Raw genomic sequence first — 15461 nt, 5'->3', positions numbered from 1 at the left:
GGCTGTTGCAACGTCACGCCGGCCTCTGCCGCCGCAGGCCCGCCCCGCACTCCGTGCCCCGCCCTCCCCCCCCCCCCCCCCCCCCCCCGGCCTGAGTGAGCAGAGTCCCCAGATCAGCTGCTCCTTTAACCCCGTCCTGTCTGGGCGGGGAACAGACGCCAGAGGGCAACCTACACGCAGAGGAGGGGCGAAATCCAAAGCTGAACCCCAGGAGCTGTGCGAACAAAGAAGAGAAAGGGAAATCTCTCCCAGCAGCCTCAGGAGCAGCAGATTAAATCTCCAAATCATCTCTGGAATACCTGGATAGTCAATGAATCAACCCAAAATTGAAGTGGTGGACTTTGGGAGCAACTGTAGACTTGGGGTTTGTTTTCTGCATCTAATTTGTTTCTGGCTTTATGTTTATCTTACTTTAGTATTTAGAGCTTATTGTCATTGGTAGATTTGTTTATTGATTTGGTTGCTCTCTTCCTTTTTTTTATTAATATATATATACATATTTTTTTTCCTTTCTCTCTTTTTCTGAGGGTGTAAGTGTATGCTTCTTTGTGTGATTTTGTCTGTATAGCTTTGCTTTTACCATTTGTCCTAGGGTTCTGTCTGTCCGTTTTTTTTTTTTTGGTATAGTTTTGAGCGCTTGTTATCATTGGTGGATTTGTTTTTTAGTTTGGTTGCTCTCTTCTTTCTATCTTTCTTTTTTTATTACTTTTTTATTTTTAATAAGTTTTATTATTTTAATAACTTTATTTATTTATTTTTTGTATTTTTTTCTCACATTTCTTCTGAGGCCTCCCAGCTCCACGTAATATCAAACAGCGAAAGCTCTCACAGAGATCTCTATCTCAACACTAAGACCCAACTCCACTGAGCGACCAGCAAGCTACAGTGCTGGATATCCTATGCCAAACAAATAGCAAGATAGGAACACAACCCCACCTATTAGCAGAGAGGTTGCCTAAAATCATAATAAGTTCACAGACACCCCAAAACACACCACCGGATGCGGTCCTGCCCACCAGAAGGACAAGATCCAGCCTCATCCACCAGAACACAGCCACCAGTCCCCTCCACCAGGAAGCCTACACAACCCACTGAACCAACCTTAGTCACTGGGGGCAGACACCAAAAACAACGGGAACTACAAACTTGCAGGCTGCACAAAGGAGACCCTAAACACAGTAAGTTAAGCAAAATGAGAAGACACAGAAACATACAGCAGATGAAGGAGCAAGGTAAAAACGCACCAGACCAAACAAATGAAGAGGAAATAGGCAGTCTACCTGAAAAACAATTCAGAGTAATGATAGCAAAGATATCCAAAGTCTTGGAAATAGAATGGAGAAAATACAAGAAACGTTTAAAAAAGACACAGAAGAACTAAAGAGCAAACAAACAATGATGAACAACACAATAAATGAAATTAAAAATTCTCTAGAAGGAATCAATAGCAGAATAAGTGAGGCAGAAAAACAGATAAGTGACCTGGAAGATAAAATAGTGGAAATAACTACTGCAGAGCAGAATAAAGAAAAAAGAATGAAAAGAATTGAGGGCAGTCACAGAGACCTCTGGGACAACATTAAATGCACCAACATTTGAATTATAGGGGTCCCAGAAGAAGAAGAGAAAAAAAGGGACTGAGAAAATATTTGAAGAGATTATAGTTGAAAACTTCCCTAACATGGGAAAGGAAATAGTCAATCAAGTCCAGGAAGCACAGAGAGTCCATACAGGATAAATCCAAGGAGAAACATGTCAAGACACATATTAACCAAACTATCAAAAATTAAACACAAAGAAAAAATATTAAAAGCAGCAAGGGAAAAGCAACAAATAACATACAAGGGAATCCCCAAAAGGTTAACAGCTGATCTTTCAGCAGGAGCTCTGCAAGCCAGAAGGGAGTGTCAGGACATATTTAAAGTGATAAAAGGGAAAAACCTACAAACAAGATTACTCTACCCAGCAAGGATCTCATTCAGATTCGACACAGAAATTAAAACCTTTACAGACAAGCAAAAGCTAAGAGAATTCAGCACCACCAAACCAGCTTTAAAACAAATGCTAAAGGAACTTCTCTAGGCAGGAAACACAAGAGAAGGAAAAGACCTACAATAACAAACCCAAAACAATTAAGGAACATACATATTGAAAATTACCTTAAATGTAAATGGATTAAATGCTCCAACCAAAAGACATAGACTGGCTGAATGGATACAAAAACAAGACCTGTATATATGCTGTCTACAAGAGACCCACTTCAGACCTAGGGACACATACAGCCTGAAAGTGAGGGGATGGAAAAAGATATTCCATGCAAATGGAAATCAAAAGATAGCTGGAGTAGCAATTCTCATATCAGAAAAAATAGACTTTAAAATAAAGACTATTACAAGAGACAAAGAAGGACACTAAATAATGGTCAAGGGATCAATCCAAGAAGAAGATATAACAATTGTAAATATTTATGCACCCAACATAGGAGCACCTTAATACCTAAGGCACATGCTAACAGCCATAAAAGGGGAAATTGACAGTAACACAGTCATAGTAGGGGACTTTAACACCCCACTTTCACCAATGGACAGATCATCCAAAATGAAAATAAATAAGGAAACACAAGCTTTAAATGATACATTAAACAAGATGGACTTAACTGATACTTATAGGATGTTCCATCCCAAAACAACAGAATACACTTTCTTCTCAAGTGCGCATGGAACATTCTCCAGGATAGATCATATCTTGGGTAACAAATCAAACCTTGGTAAATTTAAAAAATTGAAATCATATCAAGTATCATTTCCAACCACAACATTATGAGACTAGATATCAATTACAGGAAAAAAATCTGTAAAAAAAATACAAACACATGGAGGCTAAACAATACACTACTAAATAACCAAGAGATCACTGAAGAAATCAAAGAAGAAATTAAAAAATACCTAGAAACAAATGACAATGAAAACAGGATGACCCAAAACCCATGGGATGCAGCAAAAGCAGTTCTAAGAGGGGAGTTTATAGCAATAGAATGTTACCTCAAGAAACAAGAAACACCTCAAATAAACAAACTAACTTTACACCTAAAGCAATTAGAGAAAGAAGAACAAAATATCCCAAAGTAAGCAGAGGGAAAGAAATCATAAAGATCAGATCAGAAATAAATGGAAAAGAAATGAAGGAAACGACAGGAAAGATCAATAAAACTAAAAGCTGGTTCTTTGAGAAGGTAAAATTGATAAACCATTAGCCAGACTCATCAAGAGAAAAAGGGAGAAGGCTCAAATCAGTAAAATTAGAAATGAAAAAGGAGAAGTAACAACTGACACTGCAGAAATACAAACAATCATGAGATATTACTACAAGCAACAATATGCCAATAAAATGGACAACCTGGAAGAAATGGAAAAATTCTTAGAAAAGCACAACCCTCCAAGACTGAACCAGGAAGAAATAGAAAATATAAACAGACCAATCACAAGCACTGAAATTGAAACTGTGATTACAAATCTTCCAACAAACAAAAGGCCAGGATCAGATGGTGTCACAGGTGAATTCTATCAAACATTCAGAGAAGAGCTAACACCTATCCTTGTCAAACTCTTCCAAAATATAGCAGAGGAACACTCTCCAACTCATTCTACGAGGCCACCATCACCCTGATAAGAAGACCAGACAAAGATGTCACAAAAAAAGAAAACTACAGGCCAATATCACTGATGAACATAGATGCAAAAATCCTCAACAAAGTACTAGCAAACAGAATCCAACAGCACATTAAAAGGATCATACACCATGATCAAGTGGGGCTTATCCCAAGAATGAAAGGTTCTTCAATATACGCAAATCAATCAATGTGATACACCATATTAACAAACTGAAGAAAAGCCATATGATCATCTCAATAGATGCAGAAAAAACTTTCGACAAAATTCAACACCCATTTATGATAAAAACCCTCCAGAATATAGACATAGAGGGAACTTACCTCAACATAATAAAGGCCATATATGACAAACCCACAGCCAACATCTTTCTCAGTGGTGAAAAACTAAAACCATTTCCTCTAAGATCAGGAACAAGACAAGGTTACCCACTCTCATCACTATTATTCAACATAGTTTTAGCCACAGAAATCAGAGAAGAAAAAGAAATAAAAGGAATCCAAATCAGAAAAGAAGAAGTAAAGTGTCACTGTTTGCAGATGACATGATACTATACATAATGATGCTACCAGAAAACTACTAGAGCTAATCAGTGAATTTGGTAAAGTAGTAGGATATAAAATTATGCACAGAAATCTCTTGCATTCCTATACACTAATGATGAAAAATCTGAAAGAGAAATTAAGGAAACACTCCCATTTACCACTGCAACAAAAAGAATAAAATACCTAGGAATAAACCTACCTAAAAAGACAAAAGGCCTTTATGCAGAAAACTACAAGACAGTGATGAAAGAAATTAACGATGATACAAACAGATGGAGAGATATACCATGTTCTTGGACTGGATGAATCAACATTGTGAAAATGACTATACTGCCCAAAGCAATCTACAGATTCAACGCAACCCCTATCAAACTACCAATGGCATTTTTCACAGAACTAGAACAAAAATTTCACAATTTGTATGGAAACACAAAAGACCCCGAACAGCCAAAACAATCTTGAGAAAGAAAAACGGAGCTGGAGGAATAAGGCTCTCGGACATCAGACTATACTACAAAGCTACAGTAATCAAGACAGTATGGTGCTGGCACAAAAACAGAAATATAGATCAATGGAACAGGATAGAAATTCCAGAGATAAACCCACGCACATATGGTCACCCTATCTTTGATAAAGGAGGCAAGAATATACAATAGAGAAAAGACAGCCTCTTCAATAAGTGGTGCTGGGAAAACTGGACAGCTACATGTAAAAGAATGAAATTAGAACACTCCCTAACACTATGCATAAAAATAAATTCAAAATGGATTAAAGACCTAAATATAAGACAAGACACTATAAAACTCTTAGAGGAAAACATAAGCAGAACATTCTATGACATAAATCACAGCAAGATCCTTTTAGCCCCACCTCCTAGAGAAATGGAAATAAAAACAGATATAAACAAATGGGACCTAATGAAACTTAAAAGATTTTGCACAGCAAAGGAAACAATAAACAAGATGAAAAGACAACCCTCAGAATGGGAAAAAATATTTGCAAACGAAGCAACTGACAAAGGATTAATTTCCAAAATATACAAGCAGCTCATGCAGCTCACCATCAAAAAAACAAACAATCTAAAAATGGGCAGAAGACCTAAATAGACATTTCTCCAAAGAAGATATACAGATTGCCAACAAACACATGAAAGGATGCTCAACATCACTAATCATTAGAGAAGTGCAAATCAAAACTACGATTAGGTATCACCTCACACCAGTCAGAATGGCCATCAGCAAAAAATCTACAAACAATAAAATGCTGGAGAGGGTGTGGAGAAAAGGGAACCCTCTTGCACTGTTGGTGGGAATGTAAATTGATACAGCCACTATGGAGAACAGTATGGAGGTTCCTTAAAAAACTAAAAATAGAACTACTATATGACCCAGCAATCCCACTGCTGGGCATATACCCTGAGAAAACCATAATTCAAAAAGAGTCATGTACCACAATGTTCACTGCAGTTCTATTTACCATAGCCAAGACATGGAAGCAATCTAAGTGTCCATAAACAGATGAATGGATGAAGAAGATGTGGCACATATATACGATGGAATATTACTCATCCATAAAAAGAAAGCAAATTGAGTTATTTGTAGTGAGGTGGATGGACCTAGAGACTGTCATACAGAGTGAAGTAAGTCAGAAAGAGAAAAACAAATACCATATGCTAACACATATATATGGAATCTAAAAAAAAAAAGTTTCTGAAGAACCTATGGGGAGGACAGGAATAAAGATGCAGATGTAGAGAATGGACTTGAGGACATGGGGAGGGGGAAGGGTAAGCTGGGATGAAGTGAGCGAGTGGCATGGACATATATATACTACCAAATGTAAAACAGATAGCTAGTGGGAAGCAGTCACATAGCACAGGGAGATCAGCTCGGTGCTTTGTGTCCAGCTAGAGGGGTGGGAAAAGGAGGGTGGGAGGGAGATGCAAGAGGGAGGGGATATGGGGATATATGTATATGTATAGCTGATTCACTTTGTTATACAGCAGAAACTAACACACCATTGTAAAGCAATTGTACTCCAATAAAGAAGTTAAAAAAAAATACACAACAACAAAATCTCAGCAGCCACAAGAATTCCTCTCTGCCGGGCAAGTACTAGTTATTTTATACACAGTCTAGGTCAGGAACTTCAACCATGGATGCCCACTGGGGGGCCATGCTCTTCCGAAAAGCAGGCGAGAGGGCATGGTGGAGACTCGAGCCCCCAGACCTCCTCAGCTTCCGGCAGTGGTGGGGATCCAGTGATCTGTGCTAATGGGCTTCCAATTTCTCAAGGGCAGCCATAAACATATTAATAGTACAAAAGCAAACACTGTGAGGACAGAATGAAACACGCTGGAGGTTCAGATTTAGTCCATGGCAGTTTGTGACCTTTGGTTTGCGCTGCGACTCCTCAGGGGCAGCGACCCTGGCCATCTGGTTCACTGGTGTGTACCTTGTAGCTCTCAGAATATACTGTTGAATTGAATTCTTACCAACAAACTTGTAGGACAGGTGTTGTTATATCCATCTTACAGGAACACCACAGAGCTCAGCAATGTCAGAGTTGGGATTTGAAGCTTGGTCCATATGCTCCTAAGCCCTGTGCCTTCCAATAGAGCATCGTGGTGGCAAACCCCCATCCTGGGAACTGCTCTCAGGCTAAGGCAATGAATACAAGGCTTTGGTCCAACCACAGAAAAAATTGCAAAGAACTTAAACCTACTTTTCTGTTTTCTACTTTCCCACAAATCTGTGGCTTCTGGAGCCAGGGACCAGCAGAGGAGAGAGATGTACAGCGGAGTGAGAACACCCAAGAATGCTTGTCTGTGGGTCCTTCAAGCTCCCTCTTTCTGTCCATCCCTCCCTCCCTCCTTTCCTTTCCTGTGCCCCATAGTATGAACTTGGTCCCTAACTGTGATCACAGTGAGATGAATTTAGTACAGAGAAGTCATATGGACAGAATCATACACAGAACAGAGACATCAGAAATACGGCCAGTTTAATGCAACATTGTAAATCAACTACACTTTAATTTAAAATAAATTTTTTTTTTAAATTAAGAGGTAAGTCCTGGAGCAACTGAATTACATAAACCTCTGCCAGGATAACCCTGGCTGAACTAGTAATCCACACTCCAAGATGTTAGCTCTGAGAAGCGACTCAATGTGAAGGAAGAAAAATATTTTAGAGCCAATAAAACCTTCATTATGAAGATTAGGTAACAACATAAAAAAATAACTATGGGACTTCCCTGGTGGCGCAGTGGTTAAGAATCCGCCTGCCAATGCAGGGGACACAGGTTTGAGCCCTGGTCTGGGAAGATCCCACATGCCGCAGAGCAACTAAGCACGTGAGCCACAACTACTGAGCCTGCGCTCTAGAGCCCGTGAGCCACAACTACTGAGCCTGCGTGCTGCAACTACTGAAGCCCACGTGCTTAGAGCCCATGCTCTGCAACAAGAGATGCCACCGCAACGAGAAGCCCACGCACCACAACGAAGGGTAGCCCCTGATCGCCACAACTAGAGAAGCTCTGTGCACCGCAACAAAGACCCAATGCAGCCAAAAATAAATTTAAAAAAAGATTGTTTTAAAAAATAAAAAATTAAAAAATGACTATAAAAAGTTGAATTAAAGAAGCAGACAATAAAATGCAGCCTACTTAATATTGATAATTACAATTATGTTTATTCAACGTATGCATATTAAGGACCTAACTTCTCGTTGAGTTGACAAGGTTGGTGCAGGAAGAGCTTAACCATCACCCTCACTTAAGGCTCTCAGGCTGGAACCTTAGTTTCACGAGATTTCCTGGGGAAAATGGAAAAGAGTGCACAGGGGCTGATGGTTGGGCTCCTGGCCACCCCAGGATTAAGCCCCTGTAATAAGGGCTGTCTCCAGCCTCCAGGGGAGGGCCCCCAGGGGCACTGATTTTATTCTGAGGGACCGCTCTGCCTCAGCCCGAGTCACTTGGAATGGTCAGCAAATAGAAGTCACCGCAAGATTTCATGCATCCTCTGGCACGAAATATAACATAAACTCTGACGAAGCCAATATCTACAGCTCCACCCGATCTCTCACCTGGATCCCCCACTTGAATATCATCCCACAGCCCACTTGAGACCTCTGCCTGCTCGTCTAATCGGCACCCCAAACTTAAAATGTGCCCAACAGCACTGCTTCCTTTCCTGCCCCCCAGGCCTGCTCCTCACATTGTCTGCCCATCTTGGCCCCATCCTTTATTTCTCTGCTTTTCATATCCCACATCCAGCCTCACAGCCAGTCTGTTGGCTCTATGGTCAAAATATACCCAGAATCTGACCACTTCCCGTCACACCCAACAGTAATAGGTACACCTGTCCGCCGTCATATTTCACCAGGATTACTGCAGCAATAGCCCAGCTAAATCTCCCTACTTCTTCCCTTGTCTCTTCTGGTCTGTTCTTAACAAAGCTACCTGAGTGATCCAATTAAAACTATTGTCAGACTCCTCTCTCCTTAAAACTCTCCGCTGGCTGTTCTATGTCATCCAGAGTACAAGCTCGAAGCCAACCCACCTACAATGCTCCATGCTCTCCAACCCCTCCTAACCTCCAGCCATTTGACTTCAGGTCTGCTCTTTCCCTCACTCTCTCCACGCAAGCCACACCAGATGGTGATGGCCTTTATTGCCATCGGCCATACTCTATATTCACCCGTCTATCTGTTATATGGTGTATGTCCTCCCAACAGAGTAGAGGCCCCCAGAGGGCAGAGATAGTGTTCTGGTCCCTGCTGTATCCCCAGCACCTGGAATAGTACCTGGAACATAGTAGGTGCTCAATAAATATTAGTTGACTGAACAAATGAATGAATGATGAATGAATGAATGAAAGGATAGAGATGATTTTTTGTCATGAATATACTTATAGATTCAAAACATACAATATATATATCACTATAAATTGGAGAGAGGTACAAGTGAATTCTATCTCTACCAGTCTTTTTTAACTAGAAAGATTGATACTGGAGAGAGTTACTCACTGGTGGCCCTGGAGATCCTCTGGCACCAGGAAGGCCTGGGTAACCTTTTTCTCCAAGTCGCCCAGGGAGTCCCAAGTCTCCTTTACTCCCTTGCCTCCCAGGAAGTCCTGGAGGGCCGGGTGGGCCTGAGGGACCAGGCTGGCAGGCACAGAGCCCTGTGCTTCCTACACAGAGGATAAAAGGCAGCTTTGTCAAATTTCCCGAATGAAATCCCAATAAAGTCTTTACTATACAAAACCAATAGTGCGAATAAGAACAAAAAGGGTCTGATGTGCACAATTCTTATCACAGATAACTGATAACATGTGATGTGGAGAGCACAGGGCATGACCTGGAGGTAGCTATGGTCTATGTGGGTGGACATATCATTTCCAGACAAATGGGGTGTTCTGTCTTAATAAACGCAAACTGACAAAATCTAGGGGAAAAGCCAATGTCTGATTCTATGGAAGAAACTTTGAAAATAAGAAAGTTTCGTATTTTTAAAAGTTTAGAAGTCTCTTATTTGGTTCCTACTAAAAAAAACAAAGTCTCTTAATTTGGTTCCTGCTGAAACAACAACAACAACAACAAAATTGGTTAGAGCATAAACTCTGGGCATTTAAAGAATCCAAATAATATGTTAAGAGGGATTATTGATTGTACTGCATGTTACAGCTAATAATTCCCTATAGTGCGTTTTCTAATCATCAGGACCTTTAGTTTAAAAAAATGCCTTTAGGACAGTCAAACTCCTCAGCTCTCATACCCACCTGACTCAGTTGGTCAAAAAGGCACCAAACAATTTAGGGTGTAGAAACATAGAGCTATAGGTATTTGATGAGTCTGGGAAAGATGGGACCCCCAGAGAGAAACCAAAATTAAAGATCAATACTGTCCTATCTCTGCTTTTTTCAAGGAATTGAGAGGATCCTGTGGAAAAAGTCATCACTTTGAGACAAATTTCATGGCAGGTAAGTGTCTCCTTTATGCTGTAAGATATAGATTTGACTTTTCGGTAAGTTCTAATCACATCACAAGCACACAGTGAGTTAAGTACTCACAGGGGTAACTAAGGTGAGTGAAGATTCTAAATGAAATCCACATTGTACATTTCATAATGCCTCCCAATCCTCCATATGTTGTTTTCTAGAAATTCTACTTTGATGCATACTTGCCTTTTTCTCCTTTTGAGCCTCTTCTTCCTGGTGGACCCACTTTGCCTTTTATTCCTTGTGGCCCAGGAGGCCCAGCACTACAATATACAACTTTCCAGCGGGAAAGGGGGCGGGCAGAGAGAATCACACAATTTTTGTGAACATCTGATATAGAACATCTGATATAGATCTGATATAGAACAAGTAGAGCTTGGTGTGTTCTCATTCACACCATCCCCCCTCAACACCATTCTTTCTTCCATTCCTTTCTTATGATTCTTTCTCTCTGCTATAAGAATATGTATACAAATAGACCATACAATTGTCACAGCAAGCTTCTGCTACCATAACCATTGATAACACTATCCCTAATCTCAGCCCCAATTTAATGGGTTGCAAGCAAAGTAGTGGATAATAAAACAAACAAATATACCAAAACAAAACAAATAAACAAAAAACTAAAAGTATATGGCAAATATATTTTGCCCCTTAATTATCAATAATTACCTAATAAAGAAAGCATAAAGCAGGGTTTGTAAAAGCAAAAATTCAGAGACATCTGATTAAAAATGTTAGATAAAATGCAAACAATAAGTTCCTTGTCTCCCCAAATACCAGTAAGATAACAGACAGTAAAAGAATATTATAAAAAGGTATAATCTTTCAAGACAAAGAAAAAGAGAAACAAAAGCAAAAAAAAAAAAAAAAGTAAAAAGATTTAGCAGACCTTAAAAAGCTGAATTCCAAGCAGGCTGTGGGGAAAGCGGAAACAGAACACAGTTTACCTAGGAAATCTCTTCCAAAGTTCAAGAATTGGTACCTCTGAAGTAGAATGACAGTGAGACCCCAAACAGGATGATTGGTCAAAGAAGCAGCTAAATAGTAAGAAAACCTTCTCAAAAACTGCAGCAGGAAAAAACAAACGCCCTCAAAACTGGAGGAAACAGACAATGAAGTAAGAAGGAATCTTTAAAATAAACTATATAGTTTAGAAAGCAGACAAGCGAAGGCATTTCATTCCCAAAACAGAAACAGGCTGCTGCAAAAAGAAACATTAAAAGGGAACAACAACAGAGAGAGAGAGAGAGAGAGAGAGAGCGCAATAGCAACAAAAAAAATGGTTATGAAAGCAGAAATTTAAAAATTCAGGAGCAGACTTGGAAGATGGAGTTGAGGAAGTCTACCAGAAAGTGTTGCAGAAAAATAAAAAGGTGAAGAATAATAGAGTGAAGATTTGAAAAACAGACATGTAGGATTGATTCTCTAACAGACAAATATATTGAGTCCAGAAATAGAAAACAGAGGGAAAAAAAAGGAGGACAAAGTATCTTCAAAGAAATACTTCAAGGGCTTCCTTGGTGGCGCAGTGGTTAATAATCTGCCTGACAATGCAGGGGACACGAGTTCGAGCCCTGGTCTGGGAAGATCCCACATGCTGTGGAGCAACTAAGCCTGTGAGCCACAACTACTGAGCCTGAGCTCTAGAGCCCGCGAGCCACAACTACTGAGCCCGCGAGCCACAACTACTGAGCCCATGTGCCACAACTACTGAAGCCCACGTGCCTAGAGCCCGTGATCCAAAACAAGAGAAGCCACCTCAATGAGAAGCCCACGCACTGCAACGAAGAGTAGCCCCCGCTTGCTGCAACTAGAGAAAGTCCGCATGCAACAACGAAGACCCAATGCAGCCAAAAATAAATAAATAAAATAAATATATTTAAAAAAAAAAGAAATACTTCAAGAAATTTTTCCAGAAATGAAGGATTTGTGTTAAATTGCTCCTAGTGCCTGCAAATGTACCCACACTGAGGTAAATCACAGTGAAATTTAAGGACATTGTAAACAAAGGAGAATTCCTATAAGCTTTCAATAAGAAAAGGGATTTTAAACAAAGAATCAAGTATCTAAAGGTTACTGGACTTCTCAGTAACGACACTAAAAAGCAATGGAAAATGCCTTCAAAAACCTGGAGGAAAAATTATTCCAATCTAGAATTTTATATTCAACCAAACTATCAATCAAATTCCACAGCAGAATAAAGGTATTTCAAATAGTGAAGACACCCCAAATACACACATTTTCTCACAAAGTATAATGAGTAAACCATTAGAAGAAATATATGAGTTGTGGAAACAAAGGGACCCAGAGAGACAGAGAGTCAGAGAGACAGAGACAGACAGAGAGATAGAGACAGAGAATTCCTAGGATAATGGTGAAGGAAGATCTCCAGGCAGTGTCGCAGCATCAGCTTTTAAAATTGCAACCTGACCTAATTTAAACAGGTCAAAAAGTTCCAGATGAGATTTATTCAAAGAGAGAATACTAGTAATGAGTTAAAATGTATGATTAAGAGATGTATACAATTCCGGACGGTTTGAGGTTGAATTAGCAATAAGTATATTGAAAACCAAGCAAACACACAAAGATATGACAATCATTACCAAACTGTTATGCTAGGAAAGTAGTATCATATATTATTATATGGCTAAACTGGTGAATAGCATTTATATAACCCTTCCGTGTAAACACTGCATATTTATTTAACTAAAATTATGACGCTAACTGTATTGATAGGTTGTAGGAGTGGAAAATGGCACATGTGTGGTGTGAGGTGAATTCACCCGCTACAGAGGAAAGTCAATAGATAATGCGCAAACTGAAAAATTAAGAAATAGCAACACAAGTATGTTGAATGGCAATATAGAGGCAAATCCCAAGAGATCCAGCTAATTGTGGGGAAAATATTGCCCCTGGGGAGGAGAGAATAGGAGAAGGGGTTGCCTGGGACAGCAGTTTTTTCACAAAAGGCTTTGTAGAGCTGTTTGACTCAAGCTATGTCCATACGTAACTCTATAAAAATGACAACTACATTTAAAAAGTAAAATTGTGTTAATTTACAACATTCTATCAGCATACTTAAATTCCCATCCAAATATTTTCACATAATTTAAGAGATGTGGCAGTCCAACATCAGTTTACTTTTTTGTATTTTTAATACAACTAACTTGGCTTATGAAATATTAGATAACGTTTTTAAAATTTGCAAAGTCATGGTTTCTGAATGATACTGCAAATATCAAATGCAACATAAATGCTAGTGAATGTGAATGAAGAGCACTTTACCATCTGATCCTGGAGGTCCCGGCAACCCTGGCACTCCAGGCAACCCAGGTGGTCCCTGGTCGCCTGGTTTCCCTGGAGCAGAATCAGCTCTCCCAGGAATACCAGCTGCCCCTGGAAATCCTGGATGACCAGGAAACCCTCGTGGCCCAGGGGGTCCCATCATGCCTCCAAGAGAAATCAAGAATGAAAACCACACATACTCTCAGATAACATTTTTCTGTAGAAGAAATCAAAATCAGTACATTCTTCGTAGGCTGTGGAATTTTTTTAAGGAAAAAAAATGTAGCTAAAAAATAACTGAGTATCCCAGCCATCAGAATGCCTCACCTCCTTTGAAACAAGCACACAAGTGGTAATAAAGGTTTAGGGAATCAGATTTTCTTACCTTTTTGTCTATTCTTTAGGATTATTGGAAAAGAAATATATATTATTTAATTAAAATTAGTTTTAAAAATATCAAAAAACTTTGGTAACTTGATAAAAAATAACCTGAATAAACACATTAGCACATATAGTGAATTAAAATACGGACTCACAGAAAGACAAATACTGTATGATATCACTTACATGTGGAATTTTAAAGATACAACAACTAGTGAAAATAACAAAAAAGAAGCACATTCACAGATATAGAGAACAAACAAGTGGTTACTAGTGGGGAGAGAGAAGGGGGAGGGGCAAAATAAGGGTAGGAGATTAAGAGGTACAAACTATTACATATGAAGTAAGCTATAAGGACATACTGTAAAACGAGCGGAGTATAGCCAATATTTTATAATAACTATAAACGGAGCATAACCTTTAAAAATTGTGAATCATTATATTATACATCTGTAACACATAATACTGTACATCAACTAAAGTTCAGTAAAAAATTTAAAAAATTAGAAGAAACTAAATAAGGTAATACATTAAATCATGTAGACAGGTACCTGGTATATAATTTTAAGCTGTTTGTTTTTATAATTATCATTGACTAGTAGAATTTAATGAGAAAACTGGTGTTGCCATTTAGATACTAAAATGTAATATTTGGATATGATTGAGATATGCTTACATGGAGACAGTCTTCTAATCTTTTACCCCAAAATTAATTAGCACAGCCAAAAAAAAATGGGACTCACAAAATTATCTATGTAGATGTAAAATACTATAACCACTTAGGTTTGTGGAAAAGCAAAGAGGTGCTAGATTTGAACCTGGCCTCTCCCTCTCCAGCCACAGGTACTTAAGTAGGTTATTTAACTTATTTAATCCTCTATATCTTCCTCAGAGGCTTGTAATGAAGATTAAATAAAATAATCCACATAAGGAGCTTACTGCAATATCTGGCATGTTCTCAGTGAACGACTGGATGCTCAGTGTGTTTAGAGCAGGTCAAAGTAATGCAGCAGCAGCTAAATCCTGCTTCCCCTTGACATGCTACTTCCCCCTCGCTGGTGGCTTTGGCTTAAAGACAGCTGGAAGCCTTGGTGTGAGAGTGATCATTACTCTGAGCTGCTTCTTCCTAAGCATGTCTGGTTCCAGGACCTCTCTGTGGAAGACTGACATTATCAAAGATGGCGCCAGGGTAGCTCTAGTCCCTCACGCTCTTGTAGAACCTTGACGCTCCCCTAGCAAGAGGTGGAATGTTCCCCGTCCCTTCAATGTACCAGCCTTTTGTGGTTGTTTGGACTAATGAAGTATGGCGGGAGTGACACGATATGGTTTCCAAGGCCAGATTATTAAAGAAGATTCAGCTTCTTCCTTGTGAGCAAAATGCTTGGACTGGAGTCCTGAGGCACCACAGAAGCAATATCACTGCTCGGAAGCCACCATGCTGTAAGGAAGCCTAAATTAAGTACAGAGTCACACAGAGAGACTTGAGGCTATATGAGAAATGAAGGAGAGAGATGCCTGGCCATTCCTCATGTTTCAGTTCCAGACACGATGGCTGCAACCAGATGAAAATCCCTGCTCCATAAT

At 39.4% G+C, this 15461-nt stretch overlaps 1 protein-coding gene across 2 annotated transcripts in view; it reads right to left on the bottom strand.

Moving 5' to 3' along the window:
- COL4A4 (collagen type IV alpha 4 chain) overlaps positions 1–15461 on the bottom strand; it is a 138530-nt gene that overhangs the window by 57471 nt on the left and 65598 nt on the right. For both annotated transcript variants that reach the window (XM_073807187.1, XM_073807188.1), the window contains exons 20-22: positions 13497–13661; positions 10391–10484; positions 9238–9397 (exon numbers count right to left, since the gene is read on the bottom strand). In XM_073807187.1, coding sequence (XP_073663288.1) covers positions 9238–9397; positions 10391–10484; positions 13497–13661 — 419 coding nt within the window. The remainder of the gene's footprint in view (positions 1–9237; positions 9398–10390; positions 10485–13496; positions 13662–15461) is intronic.

The sequence above is a fragment of the Tursiops truncatus genome, chromosome 7 (genome assembly GCF_011762595.2).
Source record: "Tursiops truncatus isolate mTurTru1 chromosome 7, mTurTru1.mat.Y, whole genome shotgun sequence".
Taxonomy (NCBI): Eukaryota; Metazoa; Chordata; class Mammalia; order Artiodactyla; family Delphinidae; genus Tursiops; species Tursiops truncatus.
This window is presented reverse-complemented; position numbering and strand designations above follow the sequence as displayed.